This window comes from Falco punctatus (genome assembly GCF_963210335.1).
Source record: "Falco punctatus genome assembly, chromosome: Z".
Taxonomy (NCBI): Eukaryota; Metazoa; Chordata; class Aves; order Falconiformes; family Falconidae; genus Falco; species Falco punctatus.
The window spans coordinates 27297189-27311163 of NC_137586.1; the positions used below are offsets into that span (position 1 = coordinate 27297189).

At 49.3% G+C, this 13975-nt stretch overlaps 1 protein-coding gene across 1 annotated transcript; it reads right to left on the reverse strand.

Annotated features, from left to right (window-relative positions):
- Nucleotides 1–5627: 5627 nt before the first annotated feature.
- On the reverse strand, nt 5628–6762 carry MED18 (mediator complex subunit 18). Its single transcript, XM_080373303.1, has 2 exons — nt 6563–6762; nt 5628–6321 (listed from the first exon to the last, which is right to left on the reverse strand). Exons 1-2 carry the CDS (start codon nt 6633–6635, stop codon nt 5768–5770), a joined length of 627 nt encoding a protein of 208 aa, XP_080229429.1. The 5' UTR covers nt 6636–6762; the 3' UTR covers nt 5628–5767.
- Between the last annotated feature and the right edge of the window lie 7213 nt (nt 6763–13975).

The following is a 13975-nucleotide window of genomic DNA, read 5'->3' on the forward strand; positions in this document are numbered from 1 at the left end:
TTTTTTAATAGCTGAAATAGCTGGTGCCTAAGGGATCAACAACAATCCTACCTTTATTTGTTATGGAGGGATTTCTACTTTTTGTGTAGTAATGAATAAAGCTGTAGAAACCTTACAAGTATGCAAGACTAGAGGAACAATTTGAAATAACATGGAGGCATCACTTGCACAAAAAGACGACTTACCAAAAGCTTAGTTGCACCAGGCCTCTGGTAATGTATTGCAACAAGTAACATAGTCCTGAGCTAAGACTTGCCCTGGAAGAATTCAGCTATTTTAGCTGGCACAAAGAAATCCCCCAAAATAAAATAAAAATACAGTCACATGCTTGACCCATAAGTTATGTGTGTAATTTTAAAAAAACACATATTTTCCAGTAAGGAGAGATTTTGCTCTTCTGTAGCTGTCTGTGTAACTACAGTGTAACGTGACCCTAGATGCAGTGAAGGGTAAGTAGTTAGGGTTATGCCACGTAATTTACCAGTGTGTATTATGAATAGTATCACTATCCTTATCTTTAGCCTCTACCTATAAAAGCTAAGTTTCATAGTAGGAGAAAAGTATTTCATTAGGTGAAGGAAGAGGATACACTTTGAGCATTAGTGGCCTGAAAGTATCCATTTTAATTCGGCTCTAACCACAGATGCAGTAAGCTTTTTTCCTTGCATGTGGGTAACTGGCTAGCTGAAAAAGTTCACATAGACCTAGTCCAGCTGGCTGGACAAAAATGCACATCGCTCTCAGCTTATCTGAAGTAAAGCAAAATACACTGTCCTTGGCTGTTCTTGTTACACAGTAACAGGAAGATTTTGGTGGGAAAAGAATGTTGCAGGTGGGAACAGATAACTACAGAAGAGAAACTAGGGGCGGGCTTGATATTTAGGCAACTAACCAATAATGAGCTTAACTTTTGTAATACGTATGAGCTAATTATAACAAGGTATAAAAGGTGACTGTAAGGGACAATAAATGAAGTCTGCTGGTCACTCGTATTGAGCGACTGTGTCTTCCCTCCGTCGCGGCAAATGGCGCCCGAGCAGGGACCCTACAGAGGGCTGAACCTGCGAGCCACGGTTCGACGGAGATTCGGGTACCGGTCCTGAAAGCAGCGCAGGAGGCGGCAGGGCACGGTCCCCGCGCCCGGGAGCACCTACAGAGGGTCCCGCCGGCCACGCGTCGCCGAAGTCTCGCAAAGGCTGCAACAGCGCTGACGAAGGTATGGAGAGACAAGCGGCGTACGATTCGCTCATATGCTTTTTAGAAAAGCGGGGCGTGCAGGACATAGATTGTAACAAGGCATTACCCGGGTTGTTAGCGTATGGGATAGCAGCCGGGACCCCGCGGCGGCGGCGAGCGGCGGCGCGCGGCCCGGCAGGCCCCTTCCCGGCCGCGGTTTCTCTCCAAGGCGGCCCCCCCCCCCCCCCCCCCCCCCCGATCGGCGCCATGGCGATGCAAGCGGCCAAGCGAGCTAACATCTGGCTGCCCCCAGAGGTCAATCGGATCCTCTATATTCGGAACCTGCCGTATAAAATCACAGCGGAGGAAATGTATGATATTTTGGGGAAATACGGACCTATTCGACAACTCAGAGTTGGAAACACTCCTGAAACAAGAGGAACAGCTTAAGCTTCTCAAGGGAAAATACGGACTTGATTACAAACCCACCAAAAAAAAACCCAAACAAACAAACAAAAAAGTGCTTCAGCTGTCACCTAGAAGAAATGGGTTTCTGCCTTGAACTAGCAAACATCTCTGTGTTTAAAAAGAAGCCTTTTTGCCTTGATGGAGGTAATTTATTCTGTATTCTATATTTACGCTGTATTCTGAATGTGGAAATTGGTTGGGACTAGGAGGCTGGCTTAAAGGCATTTTGCAAATGGGATTGTTATTTTTGATCATTATTGTAATAATAGTTTTTTGATCAAAACCAGCCAAAATTATTTGTAAGCATTAGGCATATCTGGAAGAGAATGCCTTTATTTGAATCAGCAGTTAAGGTGTAGTTTAGTCTGATACTGTGGTTTTATCTGCTTCTGGTGAATTTTTGAAGTGATGAAATCAGAGATACTAAGAGTTATGAGGTAATAAGGTAATTACCTAAGTAAGGGTGCTGTCTTTTATGTCTACAAGTGCAATATGCTTTTATGTAGCAGAGAGAAACTTTGACAATAATGTTGCTTGAGCGAGATATGCATGTGACAGCTTGGGAAAAGGGATATCACAACTGGAGTGCAACAGTGTTTCTATGTCTGGTAGAGTGAAATCTTTCAAGACCTGAGTTTAGACAGTCTAAAATAAATTGTTAGTATTCAGAAAACCCATCTTAAGCCTCTTTTGCTTACATAGTGTTATGGAAGTCAACTGCTGTTGTAGAGAATTCATGATTTTTTAATACATATTAACAAATACTACTATTTTAACTTGAGGCAGTTGAGTGAGAAATACGTGTAGCATTTGAGGGAATGTCAGCATAAATCGCACTTACAGTAAGACTGCATTTTTAATTACTGTACTCGTTAAGATTCGATGATGCCATAAGGCTAAGGCCTTTTATCACAGATTGGTTCTGAACTAAAAGGTGTGTGCACATTTGTGTTATTTTCCTTAATTGGCTACAAAATAATATAATTAGGTTGGGGACTAGATTGTGGGAATTTGTCTATTATACTTCTGTTTGTTAAGGAACGTGCATAACACACAGCACCCATGTAGGCTTGGCTTGTGGCATAGTTGTCAAATTTAGCGTAGACATTCAGACAGATAAGCAATGTACTCTTCTTGTGTGTATCACCTACAAGCCATTATGGCTTAGTGTGTAAATCTGTATGTAACTATTGAAAAATCCACTTATGAATGTACATAGCTTAGAACTAATTTTCCCCCTTTGTTAATTCTTTGATATCAATGAGGTATTCTTCAGAAAATGTATGGACTGGTTGGTTGCATAAGGGCAGTTGTTATTTGGACAGAAAATTGTTAATGATTAGGGATTTTCCACTAAAATATTTGCAAATATTCCTAGTCAAACATCAGTTTGGTTTCTTTTTGGGTTTTGAGCTTGCATTAGTCCATGTTCAGAACTTTAAAATTACCTTCGAATTTTTTAAACTTTTTATATCACTGGAACAGAAAGAGCATCTAAATTAAATCTTCAAGCTAACTTTATTTTTCAAGTATTTCAGGAATTATACTTCTGAACTGAGATTTTATAAGTTGGCTGTGTATTTTCCTGTGTTAAAACGCTGTTATTGAAAATGGTCAACCAAACCTATGTCGCCCAAAATAAAAACGGGGGAATTGTGGATAACTGGCTAGCTGAAAAAGTTCACGTAGTCCAGCTGGCTGGACAAAAATGCACATGGCTCTCAGCTTACCTGAAGTAAAGCAAAAATACACTGTCTTTGGCTGTCCTTGTTACACAGTAACAGGAAGATTTCGGTGGGAAAAGAATGTTGCAGGTGGGAACAGATAACTACAGAAGAGAAACTAGGGGCGGGCTTGGTATTTAGGCAACTAACCAATAATGAGCTTAACTTTTGTAATACGTATGAGCTAATTATAACAAGGTATAAAAGATGACTGTAAGGCACAATAAATGAAGTCTGCTGATCACTCATATTGAGTGACTGTGTCTTCCCTCCGTCGCAACACTTGCACACCTGTCTCATCTATGCATAGACTACAGCTAGACTTAGGAAGGCTGGTAATGTGGGCTGCTGCAATTTTGAAGGTTTAAACTAATCCTCTGTGAAAAGAACTATTTCAAGTGATCATTTTTATTTTTGATAACTTCAATGAAGCAATAGTCAGACATACTGTCATCTGAAGTCTCATTGTGTTTGAGCTGGTGTGCCTGAAATCCCATGTGGGATTTTCCTGTCTTATCACCACTATACTAGTATCGATGTTCTGTGATTTGTTTGCCCCTCTACTTAGAAAGAAACTTGGAAGGTAAATTACCTTGTGAGTTCCTTTCAGATGCAGTGGGAAGGACCTATGTGCTTAAGTGTTTTCTGTGTGTTCAAGGTACTTGAAAGTACCTACTGCTTGGAAAAGCTGGCATGCAATGTTCAACTTTTCTGATCCATTGGACTTCTCTCTAAATTTTGTGTCACAAGAAACAAGTCATGGATTGTGGAATTCTGTGGCAAGTGTCCAGTCTTGCAGTGGCAGGATATGACAACAGCCCTAAGGATTCCCACCTGCAGGGGTGGGACTGCAACTGAATCAAGGAGCAACCCAGCACGCTCAGCTCTCAGGCACAGGCAGAGCTTTGGGCCCTGCTCATCGCCCCTGGCCCCAGGAAGTTATGCCCTGTGACAGCATACTAATAAATTCCAGACTCAGAGGACGAGGGTAGTGTGCTGTCTGATGAGGGCAAGTCATGCCTGAGTATGAAAAGAATTGTAGGTGTGTCCATAAGCCTCCAGAAAATGTTTCCAGTCTAGACAATGGGCAGTCACCCTTGTACCTCTTGGAAATCATTGTGATGTATCCAACATAAAACACTGGCTGGAGAACACTGTTAAGTACTCTGTTGTCCCCACACCCCATATGCAGAGCCTGCATCAGTGGAACACTTGAGACACTGCACTCGGGCAGCACTAAGCCACTTGTCATGGCTTATCTCTTGCAAGCTCTGCCTTGAAAATGGAGCTGTTAACATAAAAGGCTTTTTTTGAAGTTTTTTGTGGGAGTGGTCTTGGCCCTTAGTTCTCATCTAGAGTTGTGTGGTGCTAAAGGGTGGCAATGTCTCTGACAAGGGTTTGGTAGGTTTTAGTAATGGGTAAAATAGTTGTGGTCTGTGAGAAATTTAAATAAGCTGCTTTGTTGTTTTTCTCAACCTTATTTTGTTTGAACTGTATTTGAAAACTCAAACCCAATTCAATTATCACTGAAATACAGAGAGGGTAACTAACCATCCTACTAATCAAGACAGGTGCTAAACAAATCTGTGCCGATTTTCAATACTGCTGTCAGGCGTGAGAAGTCAAACCCATGTAATTCACTGCTTTCTCATGACCTGACCGCTATACCCAATGTAAGTGAAAAAGATGGAACAGCGTTAAAAGCTTTGAAGGCTTTTGCAGTTCTAATGTTGCTGAATGGTTTGCCAACTCCAGCTTTGGTTCTATCAGACACTGTTTCGTTCTGAAGTATCTTAAGCCCTAGCTGTTCTGTAACATGCTACTGCTTTACTGTTCTGTTGTAAATGTGTACATGTTCTTGTGCAGTTCCTGGGTTTATGCCTGTATTAAACAACACCTCCTGCATTAAAGGATAATCAATTTTATAAAGTTAATACAAAGGAAAAAATTTGGATGACTAGGTAGGATACATGAATTGTGCTTTAAAAAAAAAAAAAAAAAAAAAAAAAAAAAGGCAAGCAGCACCAGGATGTGGGTACACAGAAGGATGAATTCCAGTGTCTGATGGTTTTGGATTGTTAGGTAATATGCTTTCTAATGCGTATCCCCCCAACAGGAGAAGGAAAATGACCATTGTGAGCATTTACTGATGTTTTGAATGGTATTTATGCATCTCCCTTTTGTTCACATCCACAAGTGAAGGAAAAAAGCACTCATTAATTGCAACTGATAAAACTGATAAAACTGATAAAACTGATAAAACTGATAAAACTGATAAAACTTCTTCCTACTTTAATTTGCCCTCAGGAGGCTTTCTAGAAAAACTAGGAAATTTTTTTTCCTAGAGTGTTCCCTCTTTAGGAACACTTAATAAAACCAATGCCTTCCCAGCTTTTTAATCACATAAGCCTTTTGGGGTCAATTTTTTCCAGGTGCACGAGAGGCTTCAGTTGCTCAGCAAAGTTCCTCATGTCATCAGAAACAATGTCCTGTCCTGCTGGCGCTACCACGTTTAGCTCCACCAGGTAGGAGAGGGAGAGTGGCTCAGTGCTCTCGGTGTTCCCTGGCATTAGGATGCGGAAGATCTTGTACACCATGATCTTCATGATGCCCTTGCGGAACACGTGCCCTTTGGCCATGAACTCATGGTCCACGCGGAAGCCCATCTCTACCAGGAAGTCTGTCAGGTTGTCCGAAGTAGCAATGTCTACGCAGTTGCGCACCAGCGCGTGGCGATTCTTGTCACCTATTTCTGGCTGGCCCAGGTAGCGCAGGTGCCAGGGCATCCCGCTTTTGTCCATGGCCCGCCTCGCCCGCAGCACGAAGGGGCTGGCCTGCTGCCCCTTCAGCAGGAACACCATCTCGTGGTCCAGAAAGGTCTCCGGCTCCATGTTGTCGCACAGGCCGCGCAGGCGGTGCAGCAGGCTCTCCAGGCTCTGGTCCAGGATGCTCCCTGCAGCGGGCAGTGGCAGCAGCTCCGTCACCCGCTCCCCGCCCGCCTGCGTGGAGCCTTCCCCGCAGCGCAGGCCGCCGCAACCCCGCCGGCCCGCGCCGCCTCCCCCCCGCACCCCCCCTCAGACCCAGCTCCCGAGGCTGCCCCCCGGCCGAGGCGGCGGCGGCAGGCAGGCCCGCGGCCGCCGGGCGTTCTGCGGAGCGGCGGACGGGAGCTGCCGGCCGGCCGGGCCGCCGCTTACCTTGGAGCAGATACTCCATCATGTTGATGGTGCCGCCCGTGATGGGCATCATGGTGACGGGGGGCGCCTCCATGGTGCAGGCCGCGCCGTGCCGACCCGCCTGCCGCGCTCGGGGCAGGCGGCGGAGGGAGCGGCGATGGGGCGGCCGGGGCGGCAGCGCCACCTCACGGCTTGGCGGTTCGCGCGGGCTGGGGACGGACGGCGGGGCGGGGGCGGGCGGGATGCGCGGCCCACCGCGGGGACCTCGGGGACGGCGGACGGGACCGGCCGGGCGGTGTCACCGCTGCTTCAGCCCAGCCGTGGGTGGGGGGCGGCCTGCCCGGGCGGCGGGGGCCGACCCCTCGTCAGTGGGAGCTGCAGCGCCGCGCCGCCCCTCAGGCTGCCTGCGCCGCGGAAGGTGGACGCGGGAAACCGCCTGCGGCCCTTCTCGGAGCGGCGCCGGTGCGAGCGCGGCTGAGGGCGCCGGCCCGCGGGAGGGCGCGGCAGCAGGGCGGGGGCCGTGGGGGCCGCCCGCGGCAGAGCGAACAGTTACCGGCGCGAAAGGGAGCGGTGGCCCGGCCCCGCCCGTCGGCCTCTCCTCGGGACGCGGCGTTTTGCACCGTTTCTAGACAGAGAAGCCTCCGTTTTCAAGAAGTGGCAGAAATGCCCCGTATATATCGTTTAAATTTGTCCTGCCGATCCCAAAACTAGAGTTATATTGTGGTTTTTTTAATAGCAGCTTTTATAACAGGACTTCATGCCGGACGGAACATAAACCCTGTCATACCCTTACCAGTATCACCACACAGTGGTGGTGCCCCCCACCACTCCCAAACAAATGATACAAATATTAGCACAAGCCAACCCCTGCAAGTGTGACACGGTGTAAGCATGCTCCCAGGGTGGTGACAATTCCCCTCAGCCCGGACAGCAGGGCTGCTGGTTGAACGGGGGCGCGCCCAGGGACCCGGCTGCTGCTGGGCCGCACAGGCATCGTGCCTTGCCTCCCCCATGGCGCTTAATAGGCCTGCGTTGACATTAAAGGAAGTAAATAGTCAACAAAAGGCTTGGGTAATGGTTTGAAAGCTTCCTTGCACTTCTAAGTGATGCGAGGTCCTTGTGAGGGGTTCCTGTGAGGGCTTCCTCTGAGGTGACCCTGTGAGGGGTCCCTGCGAGGGGTCCCTGTGAGGAAGTCTGCCCAGCCTCTGCCGCAGGGCCCGACCCAGCCCCTTGGCTGCAGCACGCTGAGGAAAATGTGCCTAAGTAAGAGCGAAACAGCACCGAGACGACGAGGTGTGAGGGCAAGAAATGTGAGGAAGGGCCCTGGGAGCACAGAGGGCAGGGAAGGAGGCAGCTGCAGGCGTGGGATTGCCCTGCAGCCCCCGGAGGGGAGGCCTGTTCATCCCGAGGGACTGCAGCCCACGGGTGGCACTCATGCTGGGGAGAAGCGTGAGCAGGAAGGAGCGGCAGAGAGGAGCTGCCATGAGCTGAACAGAGCCCCCATCCCTGGCACCACCCCGAGGGGGCAGAGGAGGTGGGTGATGCGAGAAAATATAGTGAAAAACCTACAACTCTGCAGGCTGGAGTTGCATAGATAACAGGAACCATCAACAAGCAGGCAGGAGCCTCACTGGCTGCGAGAGAAGGTCTGGAGCTTGGCCCGCTCAGCACTTCAGAAGGGACAGTTAGTACAGATGCAGATGAGCTCCACAAGAATGTAAATTAGTAGCCTTCTGACAAGGATGTGCTAATTGCTAAAAGAAAAACTACTGTAGTGATAAGACTCAAGGACACTAGGATAAAATAGTTGTGGTAGTGGGAGATCAGGACCTCCTACTCAAATGCCCCACGCCCACCCCCAAGAGAGTGAATCCCTCACACACCCATCTGCCACTTGGGGAGCATGCCCAGTAAATTTAAAATGAACTGTACCTTTAAATTGAAGCAAGAAAGCAACTAACTAATAATCAGTTAGTAGGTGTAGACTTTGGGCTGAACTAACCAACTTCACTGTATAAATATGTATTGTGAGTATGACTAGGTGTGCAAGTTAGGAGGAGCAATCCCCCTTGCGTCTGGTGCTGCAATAAACATACCTGCTTTATAACATCCTGAGTTATAGAATTTAATTCCACACAAAAACCAGGTTTTGTCTGGTGTACAGGTCAGCTTCGGTTAGTGTGGTCATAATGTGGTGAGAATGAAAGAATATATGCTGAGAGCTAGGAAAAGTAAAAATGTCTACAAAATGCACTTTAGTGTTCCACAAGGGATGGTTTCTGAGGTTTGCTTGTTTCTACGGTGGATAACCTTCTGCCTAGCCGAGGTGCACAGCAGCGTCACCACAAATGCTGTCCAAGAAGTGGAACCATTCACCCAGTGTGCAAGAGCCAGTCGACACGCAGGGTTGATGTGTTTCTTTACTACAGATTTGTGTAAAGCTGGGGGCTAAGTGGTATTCCACAAAGCAAGCCCAAAGCCCAGGAGAACAGTAAAGGTATTCATATAGCCCAGTTACGCATGTGTATTTTCCAAACTCTGCCTAAAAGATGAGTGGCAGTTTTCTATTGGTCTACAAATTTATTGCTTCGATTTAAAGTTGCCGTGTATTCTTAACTTACCACATATGTCTGGGGCTCGGGTGGGGAGTCTTTAGTCCCGAATTCAGTGGGTGACTGTGACCTAGCCCCCATCTCCCCCCCCACACACACCCCACACACCCTGCTGCCTTTACCTTTCCCTTAGTTACAGGCACTTCTGCTGACTTCTTTGTTGCAACTGATACGGAGAAATAGTGTGAAATGGGGACAATGGACATCGATTGTGATTGTATATGTCTGCTCAAGGAATGTGGGTATGGTGACTGGTCATGGGTGCGGTGTCTGGTCACATAGCCACACAGCTTTGAGGAGACGCCTCTAACAAAGGGGCTATTTATAAAAAGGATGAGAAAAGGATGAGAGACATTCCAATGTTATCTAGAGGGAGGGAGTGCTAAGGCTTCTTGCTGGAGAAGATCGGATGGGCACACTGATGTGAATCACCTACAAGCCTGCAAGACCACCACATTCCAGGCAAAGGACTGATAAGCTAATTAACATACAAAGCGAGAGTAAGTGGGTTTAGGTAACAAATATGTATAGGTGTTAATTGAATATTCATTTGTTTTATTGTATAAATGTGAGATGGTTCATCACTTCGGGCATGCGCGCTTGTGGTGGAGCAATCCCCCGTGCATCTGTGTGCAATAAACATACCTACTTTATAACTTTCGAGTTTAGAGTTAAATTCCGTAGGTCACAACTGACTGGCTGTTGGCACCCTGGGGTGGGATGTTCCCCTAACCAGCCTTGTGTTTCTGCTTCAAGTGCACAGTCATTAAGACAAAGTCACAGAGATACAACTAACCTGACTTCACCAACTAAAGATAATAATTTTGTGTTGACCACAATAACATAACAGAGATGGAATGCATAGCTAGACATCAAAAACGCCTAAAAAAAGGTAAGAGGATGTCTACTTTCCTGTTTTGAAAAGCACTTTCTTTTCAATTCCCCGGTTGCAGCTACCCCAAGTAGCCCCATAGTCTGAGGAGCTATGCAATAGCGCAATGCAGGAAACAGATCTTACCGCAGACTGAGCAAACCCCCTGTAGGACTAGACAAAATAGGTGAGCCAAAACGTCCCGCCCACCCCCACCTCTGAACATCTCCAAATCCCCTCATCAGTCATGTAAAAGACAGCAACAATGCAGTCCTACAACTGCTGAGCTGCTTGTCAGTGTGGGCTTGGAGGCTCTATAGTACACCTCTATACCTTAAAAGTATCTTTAAAAGAACCTTTTTCTGCAGTTGTTGAAGATAAGACACAGCAGACACAAAAGACAATTGGTCAGACAGATGGAGGAGGTGGAGAGAAACAGAAATGGAAGGCAAATGCTATTTCCAGCCACCCAAGGTCTGTTCAACTCCCTTTAAAACCTTTCTTATGCAACTGGCCAGTGTCTGGGAAACTGGATTCTTGTGTGGGGCCAGGCCTTTATCTCAGCTCTGTGTAAGAACATCTCAAGTGCACAGAGCAGAGCCCTCCTGGCAGAACTCCTGCAGGGAAACCTCTGGTGAACTGTCTGATCCAGACATGTGCACATACTGAAATAACACAGAACAGTAGGGAAGGTCAGTTAGGTATGTACTGGCAGTAAAGTTTTTTTCTGCCTTGTTAATAAAACTTGGATATTAATTTTTTTTTCACTCATCTCACAGGCTTTGGGTCTGAATCCCCCTTTTGTTACCTTTATGGATCAAAATGGCTTTCAGACGAAGCATACAGCACTCTCCATTCGCTGGTGGTGAATTATTAGCACAAAGCCTTCCACCCTACAGATCTGTGTGTGAGCTTGTTGAAATTATTTGCTCCGTTTGATTATGTAACATATGATTTATATAATGACTTCATTGCATAATTTACATTTTAAAAAGTTGTTGACAGAATTTCAAGGCTAGGATTACTCATTAAGTGATTTTCTATCTTAACAGGACATTGGGTTGCTCTTGGCCATTTCAGCACAAGCAATGAATCGTTCATAGCTGAGGGACTGTGTTAAATAAAGTGACTACACAAGCTTACAGCACAAAGAGAGAAAAGACAATAAATTAATCCCCCTGGACTGAACATAAACGGGCAGTGAAGATGGGACAGGAGGTAATTTTTATTGTTTAACAGATTGCAAAAGCCCTAGGGTGCTGCGGAGATAAGGTTAGCTCCAGAAGCAGGCCTCCTGCCAGGGGCTGGTGCAACAAGGTGAGCCGGGGGCCTGTGACGGTCTCTGGGCAGGGAGACAAGGCACAGAACTGTCAGCGCGAGGAGTTCCACCAGGCGCAGAGCATGGCGGTTGCCTTGAGTGTAAAGCAAGACGCATCTGCCGGGAGCATGAGCTTCCCCTGAGGCAACAGAGAGGATCTTTGAAGCAGAGAAGCTGTTGTTGTAACACAGACACTGCCTGAAGCCCGAACCATCCCCTCCTCGTTTCAGCTGGTGTCGCAGCGCAGTGTGAACCTTCCCTTAGCAAAGCCGAAGGGGGAGAGGGAAGCAGGCACGACCTCAAAAACGGTACGCCACATCCCAGAAAAGATGATGATGATGTATCTTAAAAGCACTGTGAGTAGTAAGAGACCTCACTCCACGCCAGAAGGCCACTGAGAGGGGTGGAAGAACAGACCCTCTGCCACCACCTTTCTCAGAGCTGTGCTGTCAGAGCTCCATATGGAAGGTGGCAGTTTAACGTCCAGCGTCACTGCCATTTCAGCCAGGCCTCCGAGGTGCCTCACAGAGGATCACGGCAGGGGACAGTGGTGAGCTTTGTGCGAACCAGCAACACGGAGAAGTGTGGGCGCTGGGGGGATGGCGGGGCAGCCCCAGCCCTGCTCAGAGCAGGGAGTGTTGAGGGTGGCCATGGGGCAGCTGTGGCCGCAGGGGGGGCACCGTCCCCTTGATGGCCCGGAGAGCCGAGCTCCAGCAGCTGTCATCACCCCCCCAGAAGAAACCCAGCCACTCATGGCTTCTGCTTGGCCAAAGGCCAGTGCCAGGAGGTGTGTGGTGACCCAGCCAGAGCTCCCATGTCAGCACGCAGCTGCCCACGTCACGGGCCACTCGGCTGCCTGCGCCAGTCGCTGCTGCTGGAGGGCAGCAGGGGTGACACCAGTGTGAGGGGTGACTGGGTGGCTGAGCTAGCTGCTCAGCCTGGTGGCAGAGCTGAAAGGGGAAGCAGAAAGGTTCAGGAGTATTAGGGACTGTGAGAGGGAGGCAGACCGGTGGAGACGCTCTACCATCGCTGAGACAAATGCACCGCAGGGACACGTCACCACGGGAAGCGGGAGGGTCCCCTGCCTGCTCGCCTCCAGGCAGAAGGAAGGGCCCCGAGTGATCGGGAGGAATGGAAACAGGTCCCTGCTGGGGACAGCAGGCGAGTCACCGCTGGCCTGCTCCACCTTCCCAGGTGCCCCTGTACAGCAGGTGTGCGGCTCTGGCGCCTGAGGGTCAGGAAAGTGTCGATGTGGGCGAAAACTCGTCCGGGTTGGAGGAGCTGCCAACCCCACGCATGGTGACCAGCTCTGCTAGGAAGAACTGAAAGGTGGTTGTCATCGGCGACTCCACTCTGAGAGGAACAGAGGGGCCGTATGCCGGCCGGAGCCAGCCCCTGGGCAGCCTGCTGCCTCCCTGGGGCTGGGTAAGGGACGTCACCAGGACACCCCCTGCCCGGTACGGCCCTCTGATCACTGCCCACTGCTGGGCTGCCAAGGGGCAGCGATGAACTCCAACGCCAAGAAGTCTGAGGGCGACGGAGAGAGACCTCGGGGCTGAGGGAGGGATCGGGAGCACAGGTGGTGCTTCCTTCTGTCCTGCCGGCCGCAGGGAGCGAGGGGCTGTGTCACCGCAAGGTCCCACAGATCAGCGCTGCCTCTGGGCCTGGTGTCAATGGCCAGATCTCGGGGGGGTTGACGTGGGTCAGTTCACACGGCAGCAGGCCTGCTGGCCACAGCTGGGGTTCACCTGCCTCAGAGGGGGAAAAGGATCCCTGGCCAGGAGTTAGCAGGGCTCGTCGAGACAGCTTTAAACCCGACTGAAAGCGGGAAGGGAATAAACCCGAGCTCATCAGAGATGAGCCCGCGGGTGGGATGCCAGGCCTGGAGGTGAGATCGATGGCACAGCTGAAGTGCGTCTATGCCAGTGCCCGAAGCACGGGCAACAAACAGGAGGAGCTGGAAGCCATCGTGCAGCAGGAAGACCATGACATAGTCGCCATCACGGAAACATGGGGGGAAACTCGCATGACTGGAGTGCTGCAAGGGATGGCTACAGACTCTTCAGAAGGGACAGGCAAGGAAGGAGAGGCGGTGGGGTAGCTCCGTATGTCAGGGACTGTTTCAACAGTTTGTCCTTGTGAGGAACTTAAACTTACCAAACGTCCACTGGAAATAGAGCACAGCGGATAGGACACAGACCAGGAGGTTCCTGAGTGTGCGGCAGATGCCTGACACAGCTGTCAGTGAGCCAGCCAGGGGAGGTGTCCCGCTGGGCCTGCTGTTTGCACACAGGGAAGCGCTGGTGGGCATGTGGTGGTCACAGGACAACTTGCGCTTAGCAAGCATGAGAAGATAAAGAGTTTTTGATTCTTGATGAAGTAAGGAGGGAGTGTCAGCAGAATGGCTACCTTGGAATTCTGGAGGGCCAACTTCAGCTAGTTTAAGAGCCTGGTTGACAGAATCCCTTGGCAGGTAGTTCTGGAGGGCCAAGGGGTCCAGGAAGGCTGGGCATTCTTCAAGAGGGAATTCTTAAAGATGCAGGACCAGGCCATCCCCAAGTGCCGAAAGATGAGCTGGTGGGGGAGAAGACCAGCCTGATGAACAGAGAGCTTTGTCTGGAACTCAGGGGACA

Bases quoted from the DNA above. Each gene is read 5' to 3' on its own strand.
- MED18 (XM_080373303.1), bottom strand. From the start codon at position 6,635: ATGGAGGCGCCCCCCGTCACCATGATGCCCATCACGGGCGGCACCATC. The intron at 6,322-6,562 runs GTAAGCGGCGGC...TGCCCGCTGCAG, and splicing joins GATGGAGTATCTGCTCCAAG to GGAGCATCCTGGACCAGAGC.